At 45.3% G+C, this 18,953-nt stretch overlaps 1 protein-coding gene across 2 annotated transcripts in view; it reads right to left on the bottom strand.

The window, feature by feature from the left end:
- GTF2A1 (general transcription factor IIA subunit 1) overlaps positions 1-18,953 on the bottom strand; it is a 42,600-nt gene that overhangs the window by 21,364 nt on the left and 2,283 nt on the right. For both annotated transcript variants that reach the window (XM_075926764.1, XM_075926763.1), the window contains exons 2-4: positions 12,621-12,722; positions 11,431-11,632; positions 8,195-8,259 (exon numbers count right to left, since the gene is read on the bottom strand). In XM_075926764.1, the coding sequence (XP_075782879.1) occupies positions 8,195-8,259; positions 11,431-11,632; positions 12,621-12,722 (369 nt within the window). The remainder of the gene's footprint in view (positions 1-8,194; positions 8,260-11,430; positions 11,633-12,620; positions 12,723-18,953) is intronic.

Raw genomic sequence — 18,953 nt, 5'->3', positions numbered from 1 at the left:
TTTCATGTCTTTGTCATTCTCTCAGAAAATAAGGTCTAAGCAGTCAGTGTACATCTAGAAAGTGATCTTATTTTAGTCTCAGAAAATAAGATGTGAAATAATATTTTAAATTAGGACTCTACATGCAGCTCTCTCCAAGTTAAAGTTAACATATTCATGGAGCCTGAATATCTGACTAACTACAGAAAAAAAATCAAGGCTTAAAGTTAACTGTTCATATCCTAGAATAATGCCAACATCAAGAGTAAAAGAAGATAAGCTCCTACGAGTTTCCTAAAGAACATCTGACCAAAGTTAAGCATCTGATAACTGCTCAGTGAATGTATAGTGAAATTATTTTGGTTTTCTAAACAAGATCATTTTGTAGAATACAATACATACATTATGTGATCTCCTGGATCATCTATGTTAGGTTTAATCTAAATCAATGACACTCAAGGGGGGCAGGGCCCTCCCACTTTTTGAAAATTTACAGGCCTGACATCCACTTTTCACCAGGGCAGACTCTGCTTCCTTCTCTAAGGCTACACCCCTCAGCCAGGCCCACATGGGAGTCCTGCTAGTGAGACCAGGCAGCTGTGAGAAGCCACAGTGGACCCTTTACCTGCCCAGGGTGCAAGGCAACTGACAGCAGCATCTCCTTGCATCCTGACTCCTTGTACAGCCAAAGACAGGTGGAGGTAGAGGGTCCATGACTCCAAACCAGATCCCTACAGCTACAACATGGTTCTGCTCAACCCGGCTCCAACTGAGAGAAGGGGAAGGCCTTGGAGCTGTAGCCCAGCCACGTTAAGAGCTGCACAGGCATTTATTAAAAACCTTGGTGCAGACCCTCCACTGGCTCTAGGCAGGGAGCTCATAGGGCATGAACATAAGCAAGTGGCTGATTGGCCCATCCAACTAGGACAGTTGGAGGGTCTGCCACAGCTTCCCACAGCTGCTTACTCAGCTCTTACCATGGCTGGGCTATGGCTCCAAGGCCTTCCCCTTCTCTCGGCTGCGGCTAGGTTGGGCAGAACCATGTGGGCAGTTGTAGGGATCCAGTTTGGAGTCATGGACCCTCCACCTCCATCTGTCATCAGCTGCACAAGGAGTCGGGACAAAGGGAGATGGCTGCTCTCAGTTGCCCTGCATCTTGGGCAGGTAGAGGGTCCAATAATGGATTGCAATAAAATGCATCCTAGCATTGAAATGTTAAATTCTGCCTGTGCCTCTGTATTTGAAGTTATTTTTTATTGTATCTACAATATAACCTGATCTGTAGAAAATTATGAACAAATTCTGTTATTCTTTAAGACCACCTTAAACAAGAATTATCCTCAACACAACAAGCCATGGCCACTAGAGGGAGGCTTTATTTTAGGAGGCCGAATGAATACACTGTTGCACAGATAGGTAGCCTTGGGACTAGGAATGTTAGGAAGCAAGTAATTAATAATCATGTAGTAGATAGAAATTCTATCTACTACACAATTAGATGATAAGGGAGGAAACTTTAGTCTTGCCTTGTGCCAGATCCTGAAGCTACCCCGCTGTGGCTCTGCAATTTAAATGTAGTAAGAGTGGAGCAGGCAGACAGCTTGGCTCCTACTACATTTAAACTGCAGAGCAACAATGGGAGTGTTACAGATACAACGCGAGCCAGGACTGAGCTGGCTTGCTCACGCCAGTCCAGCAGCCCCTGTCGGCAGGGGTCCTAGCGGGAAACTGGGACCCCCCGTGAATAGAGGCTGCTGCCAGAGGAACCTCTGTCTGTGGCCAGCCCCAACCACTGTAGACAGGGATGCTGACGGAGCAGCCTGTGTTTGCGGTCAGTTTGAGCTGACCATGAACAGAGGCTGCTTTGGCAGCAGCACCTGTCCACGGGGGTACCACTTCCCCACTGGAACCCCCCCACAGATAGGGGCTGCTCTGCAGGATGCTTCACCGTTTCCTCCCCTGCCTCCCTGCTGATGCCTCTGATAGAGGCAGTACCCCAGAGACAGTGCTGAGAGGAGCCGTCATTTAAGCTGGCTCTCCCCAGCACCAGCTCTTGCTCCTCTCCACCAGCTGCATCTGATACAGAGGCAAGGAGGGGTGGGGAGGAGGAGGAGGAGGAGGAGGAGGGGAGAGGGGAATGCAAGTAGTCAACTTAACTACTCCCTTACATCCTTACTTGGGACACAGCAGCCAAGAAGCTGGTCAACCCTGAGGATGCTGAATTCAGATGACTATGGTCTACATCAATACCTTGCGTTAACTATTTTTAACAACTTAAAACAAGGAACATAGGTACTTGTTATACTAGGTCTGATTTTACTGTGGAGCTACACATTAACTAAACAGAATACAGTTGTTGTAATAAATTCATGACTTAGGATCATACCTCCTGACTAGTTAAATGAAAAGGATCAAATAGACACTAAGAAAATGTGAGGACTATTTCAAAATTTTAACTAAGTAACCAAAATATATTTTGGGCCAAACAGGGAGATGTTTGTGAAAGTCAGAGAATGCGTGAACAGTGTAACAAAGTCTGCAAATTAACACATGGACCAACCAGGTTTGAACTGTAAAACTTGACCTCAAAAGAGCCTTTGGATTTTAGTCCATATGATTCCAGTGTCTCATCTTAGTTCAAAAAATAAAAACTGATCACATGAGAACCAATTTTACATAGGCTGTCAAAAACAGTTCCAACTAGTAGTTAAATGTCACTTCAAATCAAACTGAGTATTTTGACAATTTTACCAAACCCTACTAGAATACAAGTAAGTAATATTTAAAATGATAAATGAGACTGAATTTTTCATGTTGATGAAAAATTATAGTGCAAAAGGAATTTAAATTTTACTATTGAGTAAAATGTGTATTTATTCTTTTATGCGGTGTAGTTATAGCCGTGTCAGCCCCAGGATGTTAAAAAGACAAGTTACTGGTCCAATAAAAGATATTACCTCACCAAACTTGTATGTCTATTTCTTGTTTGCAAGTAATCAGATCTCCCTTTAGTGACAGATAGATGTAATCACTAACCAGAACCTCCCAGAGGGTGACACTGAGTAGAAGCATGCTAGTGTCTTTCTGCTGTTTCTTTGCCCCACATCTTTTTACAGACAGGGGAAAGGACACTAAAAAAAGCTTTTAAAAACAAGCTGTGTCTGCTTGATCTACTCATTCTAGGTACAGACTTAAGAGTTTATTAAAGTAGGGGATTTTTTTTAAAAAACTTCAAGCTACAGTCTGTAAAGATCACATATTTAAATAGCTACATGCATATTGTATTGTGCTAAACTGAATAAGAACTAGAAACTCAGCAGGTTTCTACTGCTATTCTGTAGAATTTTCAGGAGAAGTCACATTTAGTTTGACTGTATCATACTGTTAAGTCAGTGCCCCTAGGATTCTGAAGAGAAGATCAGTCAACTATCTGGCAGACAATGACCAGATAAACTGCTGTTGCTCTAATTAACTGTGCAACTTTATCTACTGAGCTTTTCAATTTACATCAAGTTTGCAGCAAGTATTCTTTAGTACAGCATTTTAAATGTAAATAAATAAATTTCATTTGCACAGACTGTGTTTTGTTTGTCTTGGGATGCAAGATAATAGATATTTTTCCTCTAGCCTAAATTTGATGTCAAGCAAGCGAGAGAAAGTTAGCCTAGACAGACAAAATTCGTGAAGGAAAAAAAAAAGATAAATTAGGCTGAAAAGTTGTGAATTAACAAATGAGTTGAAGTAGCTAGGGGCCAGAAAGGCAGACTCAAATCTCTATACAGACATTATTAAGAGTTTATTACTTATAATATCTGAGGGCTGTCATACCTCATCTGGTAAATACAACAAAAGACTTGCACAAAAGTAAAAGTATTTTCCACTTTTGAAATCATCCACTCTTGAGATTGTCATCATACAAATCTGTATTAATATTAACTGACCTCCTCTCTTTCCCGCCCCAAAAAAGCAGTTTAACCCAGAAATATGCGTTATGAACCATGAATGACTCTTTGAACCTTGAGTGGCTCTTTAATGTACTGCAAAAAGTCACAGGAGATGCATGTTAAAACACTGTGTGATTTAATTATTAACCAATCAGAATGCTTTTACTATGTTATCAACCAACTGTAGTTAATAAAATAATAGTTGGTCAGTTATTTTGCTGTAAAAGTGTGTGGGTGTGTATGTATATATATAATACACACATACATACACATATAAATAATGTTTAAAGACACTTGATCTTAGCCAAAAGGACTATTACACATCATAGTATTTAAATCGGTGGTTCTCAAACTACAATCCCTAGCCTTGCAAGTGGGCCATGCCTCAAGGTTCAGCCCCCAACCTCTCTCTGCAGTGGGGAGCCCTCGATGGCACTCTACCCTTGCATCCCCCTGGCCTCCGCAAGGTTGGAGTGCCAATGCTGACTTCCTGCTGGAGGGGGCACAGGAGAAAGCCCTAAGCCTGGCCGCAGGATCTAGCTAGTGGGGGAAGAAAGCGACTCCACCTGCTGCAACTCTGCTCCCCCCCAGCTGGGGGATTAGCAGTGCACAGCTGTGATGCCTGGAGGCTTTCCCCATTGGTCCCACTGGCCAGAGTCAAGGCCAATGGGAGCAGTGCCTAAAGCAGCGGGGGAGGGAAGGCCCTTTCAAATTCAGCACCCCCATCCCTCTCAGGCCCAGACCCTATAACCTCATCTCCCTCATGTACCCCTAGCCCACTCCTTCCCCCTCCCTACTGAACAGACACTGCCCCCTCCCTTGCTCCTGCCCCCTGGACAGATGTTATACTCTGACACCCTCCCTCCCTTCCAGACTTCCCACCCTGAGCCCGCTTCTGCACCCTGCTTCCTAGCCAGACACTCCACCCTACTCCTGCACACTCCCTCTCAGCCAGACCTCACAACCTCACACACTGCTGCACCCAAACTCTCAGCCAGACCCCTTCACCCAGCCTGCTCTAGCACTCAGACTCTCTACCCTGACCTCCTCCTGCACCACCATCTCTAGCCCACTCCCTCACACTGAATCCCTCATTTTTGGCCTCAATCCAGAACCTGGGAGCAGGGACTCACAAAATATACTAATCCTGGAACTGCAAAAGAGTTGATCTGGCCCGTGGGGAGCCCAGAACCTTGGTTCTCCCTACACCTTCACACCCTTTCCCCCCAGTGGGACTGGAACATCAGAGGAATGAGGTATCTCACCTGGGGGCCACACCAGTGAGGGTTGGGATATTATTTGTTGTTTTTTGAGGGGTTTTTTTGCCTCTCACTTGTGTGGCCTCACTGTGGCCCCTGACCCAAAAAAGATTCCCCACACCTGCTAAATAAAGACAAGGTTGAAACCTTTTGTTTAGGACATAAATTAACTTTAAATTTACTTTTATATTAAAAAAAAGTTTGATAAACTAACATGATAAAGTTAAAGCACTTAATCCATTTAATTATTTTGATTAATAACATTTCCTTTCTTACTGGTTATATATGCTCACTGGCATTATAGTTCAAGTGAATTATTTAGTATTATTTAGAGATAAGCTAAGGCATTTTGTTACATGGGTGCTTGGCTGGTGGTTGTCCGTGAAAAGGTTTACATTGAGCAGCATGAGCTGCGGGCCAAAAACTTTGAGAACCACTGTTTTAAATCATATATATAATTTGAGAGTTTGTGCATCTATCTGTGAAATCTGTGATTCTGTTTGTTCAAGATCTCCTTCTAAACAGTAAGAAGTAGGACCACCAAATTTGGTATGCAGCTTCTCTTACCCTAACTTAAAGCAAGGTCAGGGTTTAGTTGTGCCAGGGCAACGGGATGTGCCTGGAATTCCATTGTTTTCCAAAACATGGCAAGGGAGGGGACTGATCGGAGGGACAGTTATGTTCCACAGTGACCGCTGGGGGCAGCGACCACAGGGGACAGTTATCCTGCAGTGACTACAAGGAGACAGCTGCACAAGGAAAAGCGTGGCTGGCTGGGGCTGGCTATATTGTTGGCCACCAGCCCATGTAAGTGGCTCCTCTGTCCCTAGCCTCCCCCCCAGCCCTTGGCCGCAGTGCTGTACTGGAGGGCCTGCTGCCTTGGCTCCCTTGGGAGCACTGCTGGGCCAGGCAGTGCAACCCAGGCCCTCTGCCACTAAGGAGCCACACAAACACCCCATCCCAACACCGATGGGACCACCCAGTACGGCCCTTTCGTTCCCTGTGGCTGGGCTGCATGGCTCTTCCCTCTACCTCCCTGGAATGGGCCTGTGAAGAACACCCCCCCAAATAACCTCCTTCTTTATGCCAGGTCAGCCCTGAGGAGAAGCATGGGTGCATGGTCCATGCCTAGAGGACAAACTGCCCCCACTGCCCTGAGCTCTCCCTCCTCCCAACACCCTGTCTTGACTTCTATACCCCCACCTCCTGCTCTGAGCCCCTCCTCACCCCGAGCCCCTATTCATGTACCCTCCACCACTCCTTAACCCTGAACCCCAACTTCTGCATCCCCCCCACACCACTAGACTCATGCTCTAAGCTTCCCAAATCCCCAAGTCCCGGCCCCGACTCCTGTACCTCTCACATGGCCAGCCCCCTGCCCTGAAGGACCCAAGCAACAGTAGATAAGTATTCTAGTACAGGCAGTCCCCGACTTACGTCGGATCCGCACTTACGAACGGGGCTTTTCTTGCCCCGGAGCTCACGGGCAGCGGGTCGCCACCCGTGTCCTCCGGGGCGAGAAAAGCTTCTCCCGGTCTCCCTGGTCTGCTTCTCCCGGTCTCCCTGGTCTCCTGGTCTCCCAAAGTCGCTGGACCCCCCCAGCAGACCAGGGACACCCGAGCAAAGCCGCCCAGGCGGCGGCTTTGCCCGGGTGTCCCTGGTCTGCTGGGGGGGTCCAGTGGCTTTGCTGGACCCCCCCAGCAGACCAGGGGGACAGGAGCAAAGCTGTGGAGCACGCCCGCAGCGGGACAGCCCGGGCACGCCCGGGCTGTCCCGCTGCGAGCATGCTCCAAGGCTTTACTCCCCATCTCCCTGCAGACCAGCGAGACGGAGAGCAAAGCCGCTGAGCACGCCCGCAGGGGTCAGTCCAAGCGCGCCCGGGCTGTCCCGCTGCGGGCGTGCTCAGCGGCTTTGCTTCCCGTCTCCCTGGTCTGGAGGGAGACGGGGAGCAAAGCCTTGGAGCACACCCGCAGCGGGACAGCCCAGGCGTGCTCCGCGGCTTTGCTCCTGTCCCCCTGGTGCAGCTAGTGCCCCCCCCCAGCAGACCAGGCTTTTCTTGCCTACCCCTGGGGTAGAGCAGCTGGGGGCTGCCGGGTTGGTCCCGCAGCGCCGCTCTGGACCAACCCGGCAGCACCCCAGCTGCTCTGTCCCAGGCGTCCCCAAGTCAGCCGCTGCTGAAACTGACCAGCGGCTGACTACAGGAAGCCCGAGGCAGAGTTGCTCTGCCCCAGGCTTCCTGGAATCAGCTGCTGATCAGTTTCAGCAGCAGCTGACTTGGGGACGCCTGCGTTTCTTAAGCTGAATCTGTATGTAAGTCAGAACTGGCATCCAGATTCAGCCGCGGTTGAAACTGATCAGTTTCAGCAGCGGCTGACGCCAGTTCCGACTTACATACAGATTCAACTTAAGAACAAACCTACAGTCCCTATCTTGTACGTAACCTGGGGACTGCCTGAATGAATACATAGCACAACAGTAAAAAAAGAATGAATTTACATTACTGTGGCTCTCTGGGGTAATGTTGATTGCTAGTTTGGCTCCTGAACCACTGAGATCTGAATATCACTAGTCTGACATTTACATAGAGGATCAGACTAAGTTCTAGATCTGTTGATAAAAGCAAACCCTGGATAAATAGCTGATGTGTTGTCAGCTCAGCAATTAGTGAGACAGCAGCCATCTTGTGCTAGTACCTCTTGTTTTTTTAGGCATTGAGATAAGAACAGCCATACTGGGCCAGACCAAAGGCCCATCTATCCCAGTATCCTGTCTGCCAACAGTGACCCATATAGATGCCCCAGAGAGAGGGAACACAAAAGGTAATCAATCACATGTTCCCCTCTCCTGCCATCCATTTCCAGATAAACAGAGGCTAGGGACACCATTCTTACCCATCCTGTCTAATAGCCATTGATGGACCTAACCATCATGAATCTGAAAGACTCAGATCAGATTTTTATCTTCACTATTTACATAAATTACAGCATTGCACAAATTCTAATCGAGTCTTACCATGCCTGATGCATTCATGTGCTGTATCAGCTTTGAATCTGGCACAATAACCTGCTGCTGAGGTGCTACAAACAAAAGAAACAAAGCATCAATTCAGTATGATCTAGACCAATCGTCACCAACCAGTAGATCGGGATCTACCAATAGATCTTGGAGCCTATAACAGGTGATCCTGACTGGTTTGGCTGGGAGGCTATCAAATGCCTGCACTTCAGCCGCACCTCCCCTCACTACCCTACTGCTCCTGTCCAGAGCCTCAGAGCTGGCCCCGGGGAGCCTCCTTCCTGCTTGTTGTGCAGAGGAGAGAGAGGGGCAGGGGGCACTGATGTCACTCTGTCCCCCTCCCCTGTATCACATCTTCACAGAGTGAGATGGGCAGGGCCGAGGTATTTGGGTTTGAGAGAAAGAGAGCCTGGACTGACAAATTAAAAAAGTAATCTTGTGCTTATAAAGGTTGGAGACCCCTGATCTAGACAAAGTAAGTTACTATTTATCTTATCATTGAATAGAAAGGGGGTAAAGGAGTAACAATTCAAAGTATGTGGTGTATCACTTGCTCTATACACTGAAATGGCAGCAGCCCACATATATGTATGTTTCTACTGTAGTGAGGACCCACACTAGAATCCCTGGAGGGTGTCATGGCAGTCCTAACTGGATCCACAGTGGTTTTATCGAAGCATCTTCCTTTATCTTCTCGGCTCTACACTGCTTCTTAAACCAAATCTTGCTTTAGATATTTAAATAAAATTATATGGTCATGAAAATTTCAAGGAACATGAGAATAGGCACACTATCCCAACATTCTCTGAGCAGAATAAAATTGGCATAAGTCTGTGATGACGTAGAATCTGAAAACAGAGTTTTGGGCAACAGAAAGAACCGGAAACAGCAAAACTAAAGAGATGGTTACAAGCAACAAATTCATCATGATATGTAAGTTATCATCCAGCTTTGTTTTGTCCCCAGGACTATGCTATGCAAAGCAGAATCATCTTCTAATGAACTCAAGATACAGGGATGCAGATATAAAAAGGTGCATGGATTTCATATTTTATGTTGTAAGTTCTTTGGAGACATGGGTCATTTTTTGTTCTGCATTTGCATAGCATTTATCATAGTCGAATCCTGGTGCATGACTAGAGTTCCTGAGAATTGACAAAATACAAATAAATAATTTTAATCTGCAGGGCTCGCCAAGCCATGGCGAGCCCTGCTCACCAGCCACACTGTCCGGCGTTCTGCACATGCGCAGATCGTTCTGCGCATGCGCAGATCGCCCAAACCCGGCTCTTCCGGGATGTAATCTACTCACCATGGGCAAGTAGATTACATAGATTGTAGAGCCCTGCTAATCTGTGTCATGACCATGTGATAAGACATTGTCGATAATCCTCATCAACTCATGAAGGCATAAGTATTTGGTTAGGTTTTTGTTGATGCAACAGGGACTCAAATTCAGAAAATGTTTGCTCCCCTTATTTAATGCTTAATCAAGAGTGTTTAGAAAATGTTTACTTGGAATCTTTGAAGCAGGGGTAGGCAAGAGGCAGCTAACGGGCTGGATATGGACCGCCAAGCCGCTGGATCTGGCCCACAGATGCCAACACCCTTACTACATAGCAGCTTGCAGTTTAAAGAGGCTGTAGCTGCTAATTGCTATGCAGTCTGGGCAGAGAGGAGAAAGCTTCGCATGCTGTCCCTACTCTTAGCAAAACCCCTCAGTTCCCATTGGCCAGTTTCTGGCCAACAGGAGCTGAGAATTTTTTCTTAAGGCGGGGCAGCAAATGAAGCCTTCTCACTCCCTACTCCCTGGGCTGGAGCAAAGCCTCGTAGAACAGCCCACCCAGCACACAGGCAGGGAGCCTGTCTCAGGTTCCTGCAGGGCTGTTGGCTGGGAGCCACCTAGGTAACTGCCTCCCAGCCAGAGGCACCCCAACTCCACTTTCCCCTGCAACTCCCTACCCCAGTCCACCACCCAAACCCTCTGTATCCCCCTTCCCACCTCCTCCAGGTCACAATTGCCTCCCAGCATCTGCACCCCCTCCTACACCCTTCTCCACCAGGCCAGAATCCTTTCCTGCACACATACCCCTTCCCCACATCATCACCCAAATCCTCTGAACCCCTTTCTCCCTTTTCACAGGTCACAACTCTCTTCCAGACCCTGCATCTCCTCCTGTACCTCTCCCCCAGGCCAGAATCCTCTCCTGCACCCATAACCCCTCCTGTACCCATAACGCCAGCCCCAGATCATAACCCCCTCCTATACACAAATTCCCTCTCAGACCTCACACTCCCTCCAACACCCTAGTCCTCTATCCCAAGCTCACTTCTACACCCAACCTGTCAACCCAGACCCTGCGCCCCCTACACAGAAGTGCAGCCCTTGACCACTTATCAAGATCTTGGAGTAGACCCCCATTAAAAATTATTGCTCACCGTGCTTCAAAGTCTACAATGTGATAACTGTATTTGAAAAGATTAATTATATAGGTAAATTTGACAGTGCATCTTGAATCCATAAACTTACATACTGTGTGAGCAGCTGAAGCCACAAGCTAGTCAGCTTTTGTTGTTGTTGCGTGGAACTAGTTCCATATGAAAAACATGTCCAACAGAAGATTGTGTGTCATAAAATATTATGTTTCTTCGACCCAGTCATTTAAGAGATTGAAGTTTTGTATGATTTTTAAAATTTTATTTAGCCCTACTTAATGAAACTCTTTCCTTACTAATTTTCTTTTAATTGCTCGCATACAGTGGTTTAAAAACAACCAGTTTAAAAACAACAAGGAGTTCAATGGCACTTTAAAGACTAACACATTTATTAGGGCACTAGGATATAAGCTTTAGTGAGCTACCACAAACCCTTATGCTTTAAAAACCTAACAAATGTGCTAGTCTTTAAAGTGCCACCGGACTCCTTGCTGGTTTTGCTGAAACACACTAACACAGCTACCCCTCTGATTACATTCACTTGTTATTGTAGAGATGCTAATGACTAGTGGAATGACAATTATAGAGAAAAAAAGACATTTGTTTTGGAAAAATAAGTTATATGGGACTACACAAATAATACATAAGAGAAATAAGTAGACCCAAAGTTTGATCTACCAACTAAGACACCTTAAATTCAAAAGTCTCCATTTTCTCCTGAATCTATTTTTCCCCCACACAAACTGCTGGGAAAAAAAGGAGTCTCATGTAGGCTCATTAGAGAGAATCAGTCTGACCTTGCTGGGATGCAGGAATAAGGACTTGTGTCTGGGATTGCTGCTGCACAGTCTGCTGTGGTTGTGGATGATGATGATGGTGGTGGTGGTGATGCTGCTGCTGCTGCTGCTGTTGCTGCTGCTGAACCTGCAACAAAAGCTGCTGCTCTTCTGAATGAAATCCATCTACAGCTTTGGACTGCATCAGCTTATTCTCCCACAGCTGTGTTTGAGAAAGAAAATGTGATATCACTAGGTGTAAAGTTAATGTTGTGGGACTGGAATTATTACAAATACTACCATTTAATTTGGCCCTTATTTCTTATGTACTCAAACACATTTAAAGCAGCTTTATTTAACCAACATGATAAAATGCTGGCTTTATACATTTTTAATTTAATTTGAATTTGTAATAAAATACAGCTTGACATAAATCACAAGTAAAAATTATTCATTTAGTATTTTACAAATACATCATTCACTTTTTCTGACATAATAAAATATTAAACTTAAGAATCTGAATAAATGTAAGATGAGCTATAGAACCATGTAAATAAATGAGCATAGATACTGTGTTTTCTCCTGCTTAGCACAAAGACGACCCAATTTTAGCAAAAAAGCCATATTTAGGTGCAAATCAACATGTATTAAAGATTATAAACCATTAAGAATCCATTTTTTTTTAATAACCAAAAAGATTAAATGTGAAACTCAATTAAAATATATTACTCATTCCCACTTGCTGTTTTAAATCCTGACTAAAAATCAGCAATTTCAATCATTCAGATTTAAATCAATTCACCTAACCCAGAACTGATCCATCTTGGAAAATGTTACCTCTTGGCTACAGGTAATTTAATAAACAAATGACCTTACCTTTTTAAAGAACTCAGATACTTAAAATCCCCATAAAGCCCACATTGCAACAGGATTCCTGTTGTTAACTTCATATATATATTGTTGTGCAATGTATACTGCAAAGTGCATAATGTGGGAAGGTGGAGAAAAGAGCAAATTCACAGTATATGTAAGATGTGCTTGGAAAGATTATACTGTACATAGCTGCATCTTAGCTCACACGTCAAAGAGATGAGTACATTGCTTAGAAAATTAAAATTCTTTTTTTTACACTACATGAAGCAATAAGCACTATATTGTAGCAACTTAGTACATTATGGGGCTACAAATACTATAGTCCTATTACAACTTACTGTTTTGAGTTCCACAAGCACTTGCTCATCTACTCCTTCATCCAGAAAAACTTCTCGGACATCATTGATGACATCTTCAATTACGGACCTGTACAGTTTAGGCTTTAAAAAGTTATTAGTAAGAGTTGCTTGTTTCTGAAGAGTCTTAACATTCTAGTATTAAAGCTACTAGGCAGATTTGTTAAAAATTCCTCTGAACAAGTCCTTTTAAAAGGCAAGATAAGCTACTGAGTAGCAAGGATACAATACCAGCAACAAAACAAAACCAAACCAAATAATACAATATTGACATGTAAAAATATCAAACCAAAAGCAGTATTTTCACATTTCAAAAATAATGGGTTTCAGATTTTTGAAGTTTTGCAATTATGCTGTCCCTCAAGGAGTTCAAAAAATGTTTAGAGAAATTTTACATAAGACTTTGACATTTACCACTTTTCTTTATCTAAATGGAGTCACAGCCCTAAATGAGATTTCTATAACTACAGTGGTATCATTTTTTAAAATCACATAATCACCAATATTTAATCTTCTGACAGACAGTTATATTTACTTTACAAATTATGGCCCAGACATTTTATCAAGATCTACTAGTATGGATCCTTTTTACTTCAGTGGGATTCTGCATGAGCTAGGGTATGTGTGCTAGCCAATCCTAATGGGGGCTTTCAGCATAACAAATCTTAAGGGAATCCACTTTGATGGTGAAAAGGTCTGCAAAGGAGATACACATTCTATCACCTGTATGTCTACAATTAAAAGTAGTTTAGTGACTGCCAGTATTAAATGAGCAGTTGATCTCAACTTTTCTAGTGAATGTTGCAAAACTGTAACAACCCTGTCTCACTAGAAAGGCCAAAGATGGACAGAGCAAAGATGAACTACCTTCTTGCCCTCACACCTGTTACTGCCAATTCAAGGCTGAGGCACATTGACAGGTCAATGGGAGGAAGTCCACTCAACAGCTAGCTGCACTGGCCTCTTGCTTTTTCGTTCACAGAATATCATGCTCCACCCTGGCACCGTATGAGCGCTATCGTCTCCTAATTTTTTAAAGATATAGATCGGGTTTTGACACTTATTTGCAATTTCTGCTCTGAACAATACTGTGGACAGGCTATAGTATCTACTGGGATGATCCCTGTTGAGGTATCCAACACTACTAAATGGGTGTGATTAATATTGGTCAGCTAGGATTTCTTTTAAGTGATCAATGTTCAAACTAGGTATGTAAAACCCTGGTTAATTAAGTAACTAGTTAGGTTAACATTTAACCCATTAACTAATTAAGCAGGATGAGGGCAGGAGACTGCTCCAACCACGGGACTCCCATACAGGCTGGCTCCCGACTCCTGCGCTGGGGCTAGGGCTGCGGCTGCTGACAGCTTCTGTGGGAGCAGCCCCTACCTGCAGCAGACCCAGGCCCCCAGTGGGCAGAAGCTGCTCCAGATGCAAGAGCAGCCCCTGCTTGCGAGGCATCTGGACCATCATGGATGAGAGCAGCCTGTGTCCGCAGAATGCCCCCTGCAGGGCTGGAGCAGTTGCTCCAATCCCCACTGGTTACCCAGAACTGGCAAGCATCACCCATTTAACGTGATGCTTAGGCTGCGTCTAGACTGGCATGATTTTGCGCAAAAAATTTGTTTTTGCACAAAAGCATCCGTGCTAGTGTAGACGCTCTCTTGCGCAAGAAACCTCCAATGGCCATTTTAGCCATCGGGCTTTCTTGTGCAAGAAATTAATGTGGCTGTCTACACTGGCCATCTTGCACAAGAATACTTGCACTAGAGGGCTGATCCCTGAGTGGGAGCGTCAGAGTATCTGCGTAAGAACCACTGATTTTGTACATTACAAAGTCAGTGTTTTTGCGCAAATACTCACGGCCAGTGCAGACAGGCGGCAAGATTTTGCGCAAAATCATGCCAGTCTGGACGCAGCTCCCAGTTTAACCAGTCAGCCTTTCGCATCTCTAGTACAAATGACACAAGGAAAAAGCCTCCAGGTGCAAAGTGAAGGCTAGCACACAACACAGCATGTATAAAATAACCTCTATATCATTTACTGTTCTTTAAAATCAAAGGGGCAAAGTGTTTTGAAAAACAGACATCAATACTTTTAGTTCATAACAAAGACCAAATACAAAGAACATTTGTAAAAGATATATTATGTTTGATTTGGTGTCTTAAGATGTGCAGGGGAAAACTTTTAGGAAGATGACACTGGCATGTTCCTGAAATCACCTATGCACCGTAAGTACATGAATAATTTCACTGAAGTCAATAAGATTACTGACTCATTTGAAGTTAAAACATGCATATAACTGGCTGAAGAACAGAGGCTTAAATATCTTGTTCAGAGTGGACAAAATGAATAGCTGACATTATGGAGTGCTTTAGATGAGCTGTGATGATTACAAAAAAGCCCTAACAATGATAAGTCCTGTGACACCTTTAAGACTAACAAATATATTTGGGCATAAAGTTGATTCCAGCTCACAAAAGTTTATGTCCAAGTAAATGTATCAGTCTTTAAGGTGCCACAGAACTCGTGGTTGTTTTTATGGAAAACTTTAAAATTTAACCAGCAGTTTCTGCCTCTCCATGAGTTTAGTCCCCTAACAAGTCTGAAGAAATTTTATAAATATAATCTCTGTAATGTTATGTGCTAAAACATTAATGCTCAGATATAGTCAGCAACTTCAGAACCCCAAGCCTTATTTGGGTATGTTTTAATTAGGGATGTCAACTGTAGTCAACTACACAATTAACCGATAAGCCTGGGTTTATCAGTTAATCCTATCAACTAAAAACACTCCCCCCTCCTCTTGCTGCCTCTGTATCAGAAGTGGGAGGACAGGAGCCAGTTAGGGCTTTCTTGTAATCAGAATACTGCAATTCCTTCTGCAGCAACTGTGACTGTTTCAAGAGTTATCTATACTGGGGTGCTCAAAAACACTGCAGCAACTGTGACTGTTTCAAGAGTTATCTATACTGGGGTGCTCAAAAACACTACAAAGAGTTCCCCTCAATACTTTAAACCTAAAGAGCAGGATAGCAAGCACAGCCTCAACTTCTGACCTGTACAGAGAAGCATAGAATATGAACTTAATTTCAAATCAGGAGTGTGTATGAAAATAAGTTATTTTTAACAACTGTAATGTCTATAGAGTTCTAAATTGCAGTTTGTGTATGTACATGATTTAAATGCCCAGATTAGAACTAAATGTAAAATTCCTCCAAATACCTCTTGCTCACTCAGGAACATATCATAGACAGAATTTTATGCATCTGAAACCTTTTCTAATGAACTTTCAAGCTCTGTCAAAAAGAATAGAAATATAGACTGAACCTCTGTAGTCCGGCACCCATGGGACCTGACTGGTGCCGAACCAGAGAATTTCCCAAACTGCAGGAGGTCAATACTGTCAGACAGCATTCCCAACACTTTCACTGCTTACTTAGCTCCAAGACATTTAAGGGTAAATTAGAGCTAAATATCAGCGCAGAACACTGCACAAGACTGGTGGCTGTAAACAACTTTATGGGACTTCTGGAAACTTGGCCACACCCATGGTAAGTGGACATCTGGTTAACTAAAAATATGCTGGACTACGGATGTTGCCAGACCAGAGAGTGCTGGACTAGAGAGGTTCAACTTGTAGAACACTTGAACAGATATCTGTTTCCTTTCAGTTACTCTTTCTAGTTCAGGTCCCAAATGTGATCATAGTTTGTAAAGAAATTTTCTCATGCACATCCTTTTTTTAACTATATATGGTTGGCATAATGCTTACTATAAAGATTCATACATTCTCAAGAGAGAACCTAAGTTATGCAAATCGACTAGCATGTATGTATATAAAGGAAAAGCCAGCTGCCATAGCATTATTTGTTACTTTTACAGGCATAACTAATGGGTAACTAACGATTTTGATATAAATATCTAAGTCCCACTACATGACAAGTTTAAGAGAAATGCAGATGATAAAGGAACATGGCTTGCCACAGAAACTTACAAGTTTGCAATTAAAATTACCATACTTTCACCCATTTTGTACCAATGAAAGTATTTGGTACTTCTAATGACCGCACTGTAATGAATTTCAGTCATTTGTAAGTGAATGCAGATGCAAAACACAATAATTATAAACAATTGTTTAGCAAGCCTGTCCACATCGCTACTTGTAGATTATGAAAAACCACCACCAGTATTTTCTTATTTACTTGTTCGGGTATGAGAACTGATGGTATAACTACGACTTTATATGAAGATTTACAAACAAATGTTTCATCTGCTGGGAATGGAACTGATTGCAAAGAATTTTCCCCTACACCTCCCACTCTATGACAGAAATTGATTGAAAAGAAAGCTACAGATGTGCATGCTACATTTTAGAATCCAAAGAACAGACTATTTTAAATGCTGCACACCATTTTAAGTTCAAATTTCTTAATTACTTTTTTACTTTAACAAGAAGATTAGAAGTTTGTATATTCTATGCATTTGGCTGCATGTTGCATATACCTGCTTTCACAATTTCCTCCACATGCAGTCCCCGGGTTACGTACAAGATAGGGACTGTAGGTTTGTTCTTAAGTTGAATCTGTATGTAAGTCGGAACTGGCGTCCAGATTCAGCCGCTGCTGAAACTGACCGCCAGTTCTGACTTACATACAGATTCAACTTAAGAACCCCAAGTCAGCTGCTGCTGAAACTGATCAGCAGCTGATTCCAGGAAGCCCGGGGCAGAGCAACTCTGCCTCGGGCTTCCTGTAGTCAGCGCTGGTCAGTTTCAGCAACGGCTGACTTGGGGACGTCTGGGGCAGAGCAGCTGGGGTGCTGCTGGGTTGCTCCAGTAGCACCGCTCCTCGGCGCTACTGGACCAACCCAGCAGCACCCCAGCTGCTCTGCCCCAGGAGTCCTGATTCAGCCGCTGCTGAAACTGACCAGCAGCGGCTGAATCAGGACGCCTGGGGCAGAGCAGCTGGGGTGCTGCCGGGTTGGTTCAGTAGTGCCCAGAGCGGCGCTGCGGGACCAACCGGCAGCGCCCCAGCTGCTCTGCCCCAGGGTCCACAACAAAAGCCTGGTCTGCTCGGGGGGGGGGGGCACACTAGCTGCGCCCCCCCCCCCAGCAGACCAGGGACACAGGGAGCAAAGCGGCAGCGGGGGGTGCCTCGCCTCGGAGGCTTTGCTCTGGTGCCAGACCGCTTTGCTCCCGGTGCCCCTGGTTTGCTGGAGACAGTCCCCAGCAGACATGGGGCACTGCGAGCAAACTCGCAGCAGCGGCGGTTCCCGCGCTTCTGAGGCATTGCCAGAGCAAAGCCTCAGAAGCGCGGGACCCCCCGCTGCTGCGCGTTTGCTCGCGATGACCCTGGTCTGCTGGAGACGGTCTCTAGCAGACCAGGGGCACCAGGAGCAGCTTTTCTCGCCCCGGAGCTCGAGGTGGCTGACCGCTGCCTGTGAGCTCCGGGGCGAGAAAGCCCCGTTCGTAAGTGCGGATCCGACATAAGTCGGATCCGTGTAAGTCGGGGACTGCCTGTATATAAAAGGAAGTTGGTGAATTCATATTCCAGCAGCAGCGGGGGGTCCTGCGCTTCTGAGGCTTTGCGGGTTTGCTCGCGGTGCCCCTGGTCTGCTGGGGACCGTCTCCAGCAAACCAGGGGCACCGGGAGCAAAGCGGTCCAGCGCCAGAGCAAAGCCTCAGAGGCGAGGCACCCCTACCTCGAGTCCCATCTTCACTCCTTCCCCCTCACCTACTCCGAGTCCCCCCATCCCCTGCCTCCAGCCCCCCCACACTTGAACACCTGCCCTGACTCCCCTACACCCAACCCTTTGCCCTGAGCCCCCACATTCTGCCCTCACTCCAGAACCCGGCAACCTAAGCTCCCCAACCAGTCCCCTGCCCTGACTCCTGCACCCCATCCACTATCCTGAGGCACCCCACCCCATATCCTGATCTAGGGATACGAAGGTTTAACCAATACTCCTTGTGGGTTAAGATGAACAGATGAGGCTGAAGCAGCTCTCCATCTGCTGCAGGTAGGGGCTGCTCCAGCCTCACAGGGGGCCTGCTATGGACAGGCAGGGGCTGCTGTGACTGGGATGCTCAGAGCAGTCCCTGTCTCTGAGGTGCCCTGACCCGGTCACAAGGAAGAGCTGCTCCATTGTCCCAGTCAGAGCACCCTTTGTCCGCAGCCCCGCAGGGTACCCTGCAGGCAGGGACCGGCCAGGCTGCAGCAGAGGGAAGGAGGGAGGGGTGTCCCCTCTCTCTCCCCCAGCAGTGGGAAGGGGGAGCACACCCATCCTCCCCCTTTTAATCGATTAAACAATATG

This window comes from Pelodiscus sinensis, chromosome 4 (assembly GCF_049634645.1).
Source record: "Pelodiscus sinensis isolate JC-2024 chromosome 4, ASM4963464v1, whole genome shotgun sequence".
NCBI classification, from domain to species: Eukaryota; Metazoa; Chordata; order Testudines; family Trionychidae; genus Pelodiscus; species Pelodiscus sinensis.
This window is presented reverse-complemented; position numbering and strand designations above follow the sequence as displayed.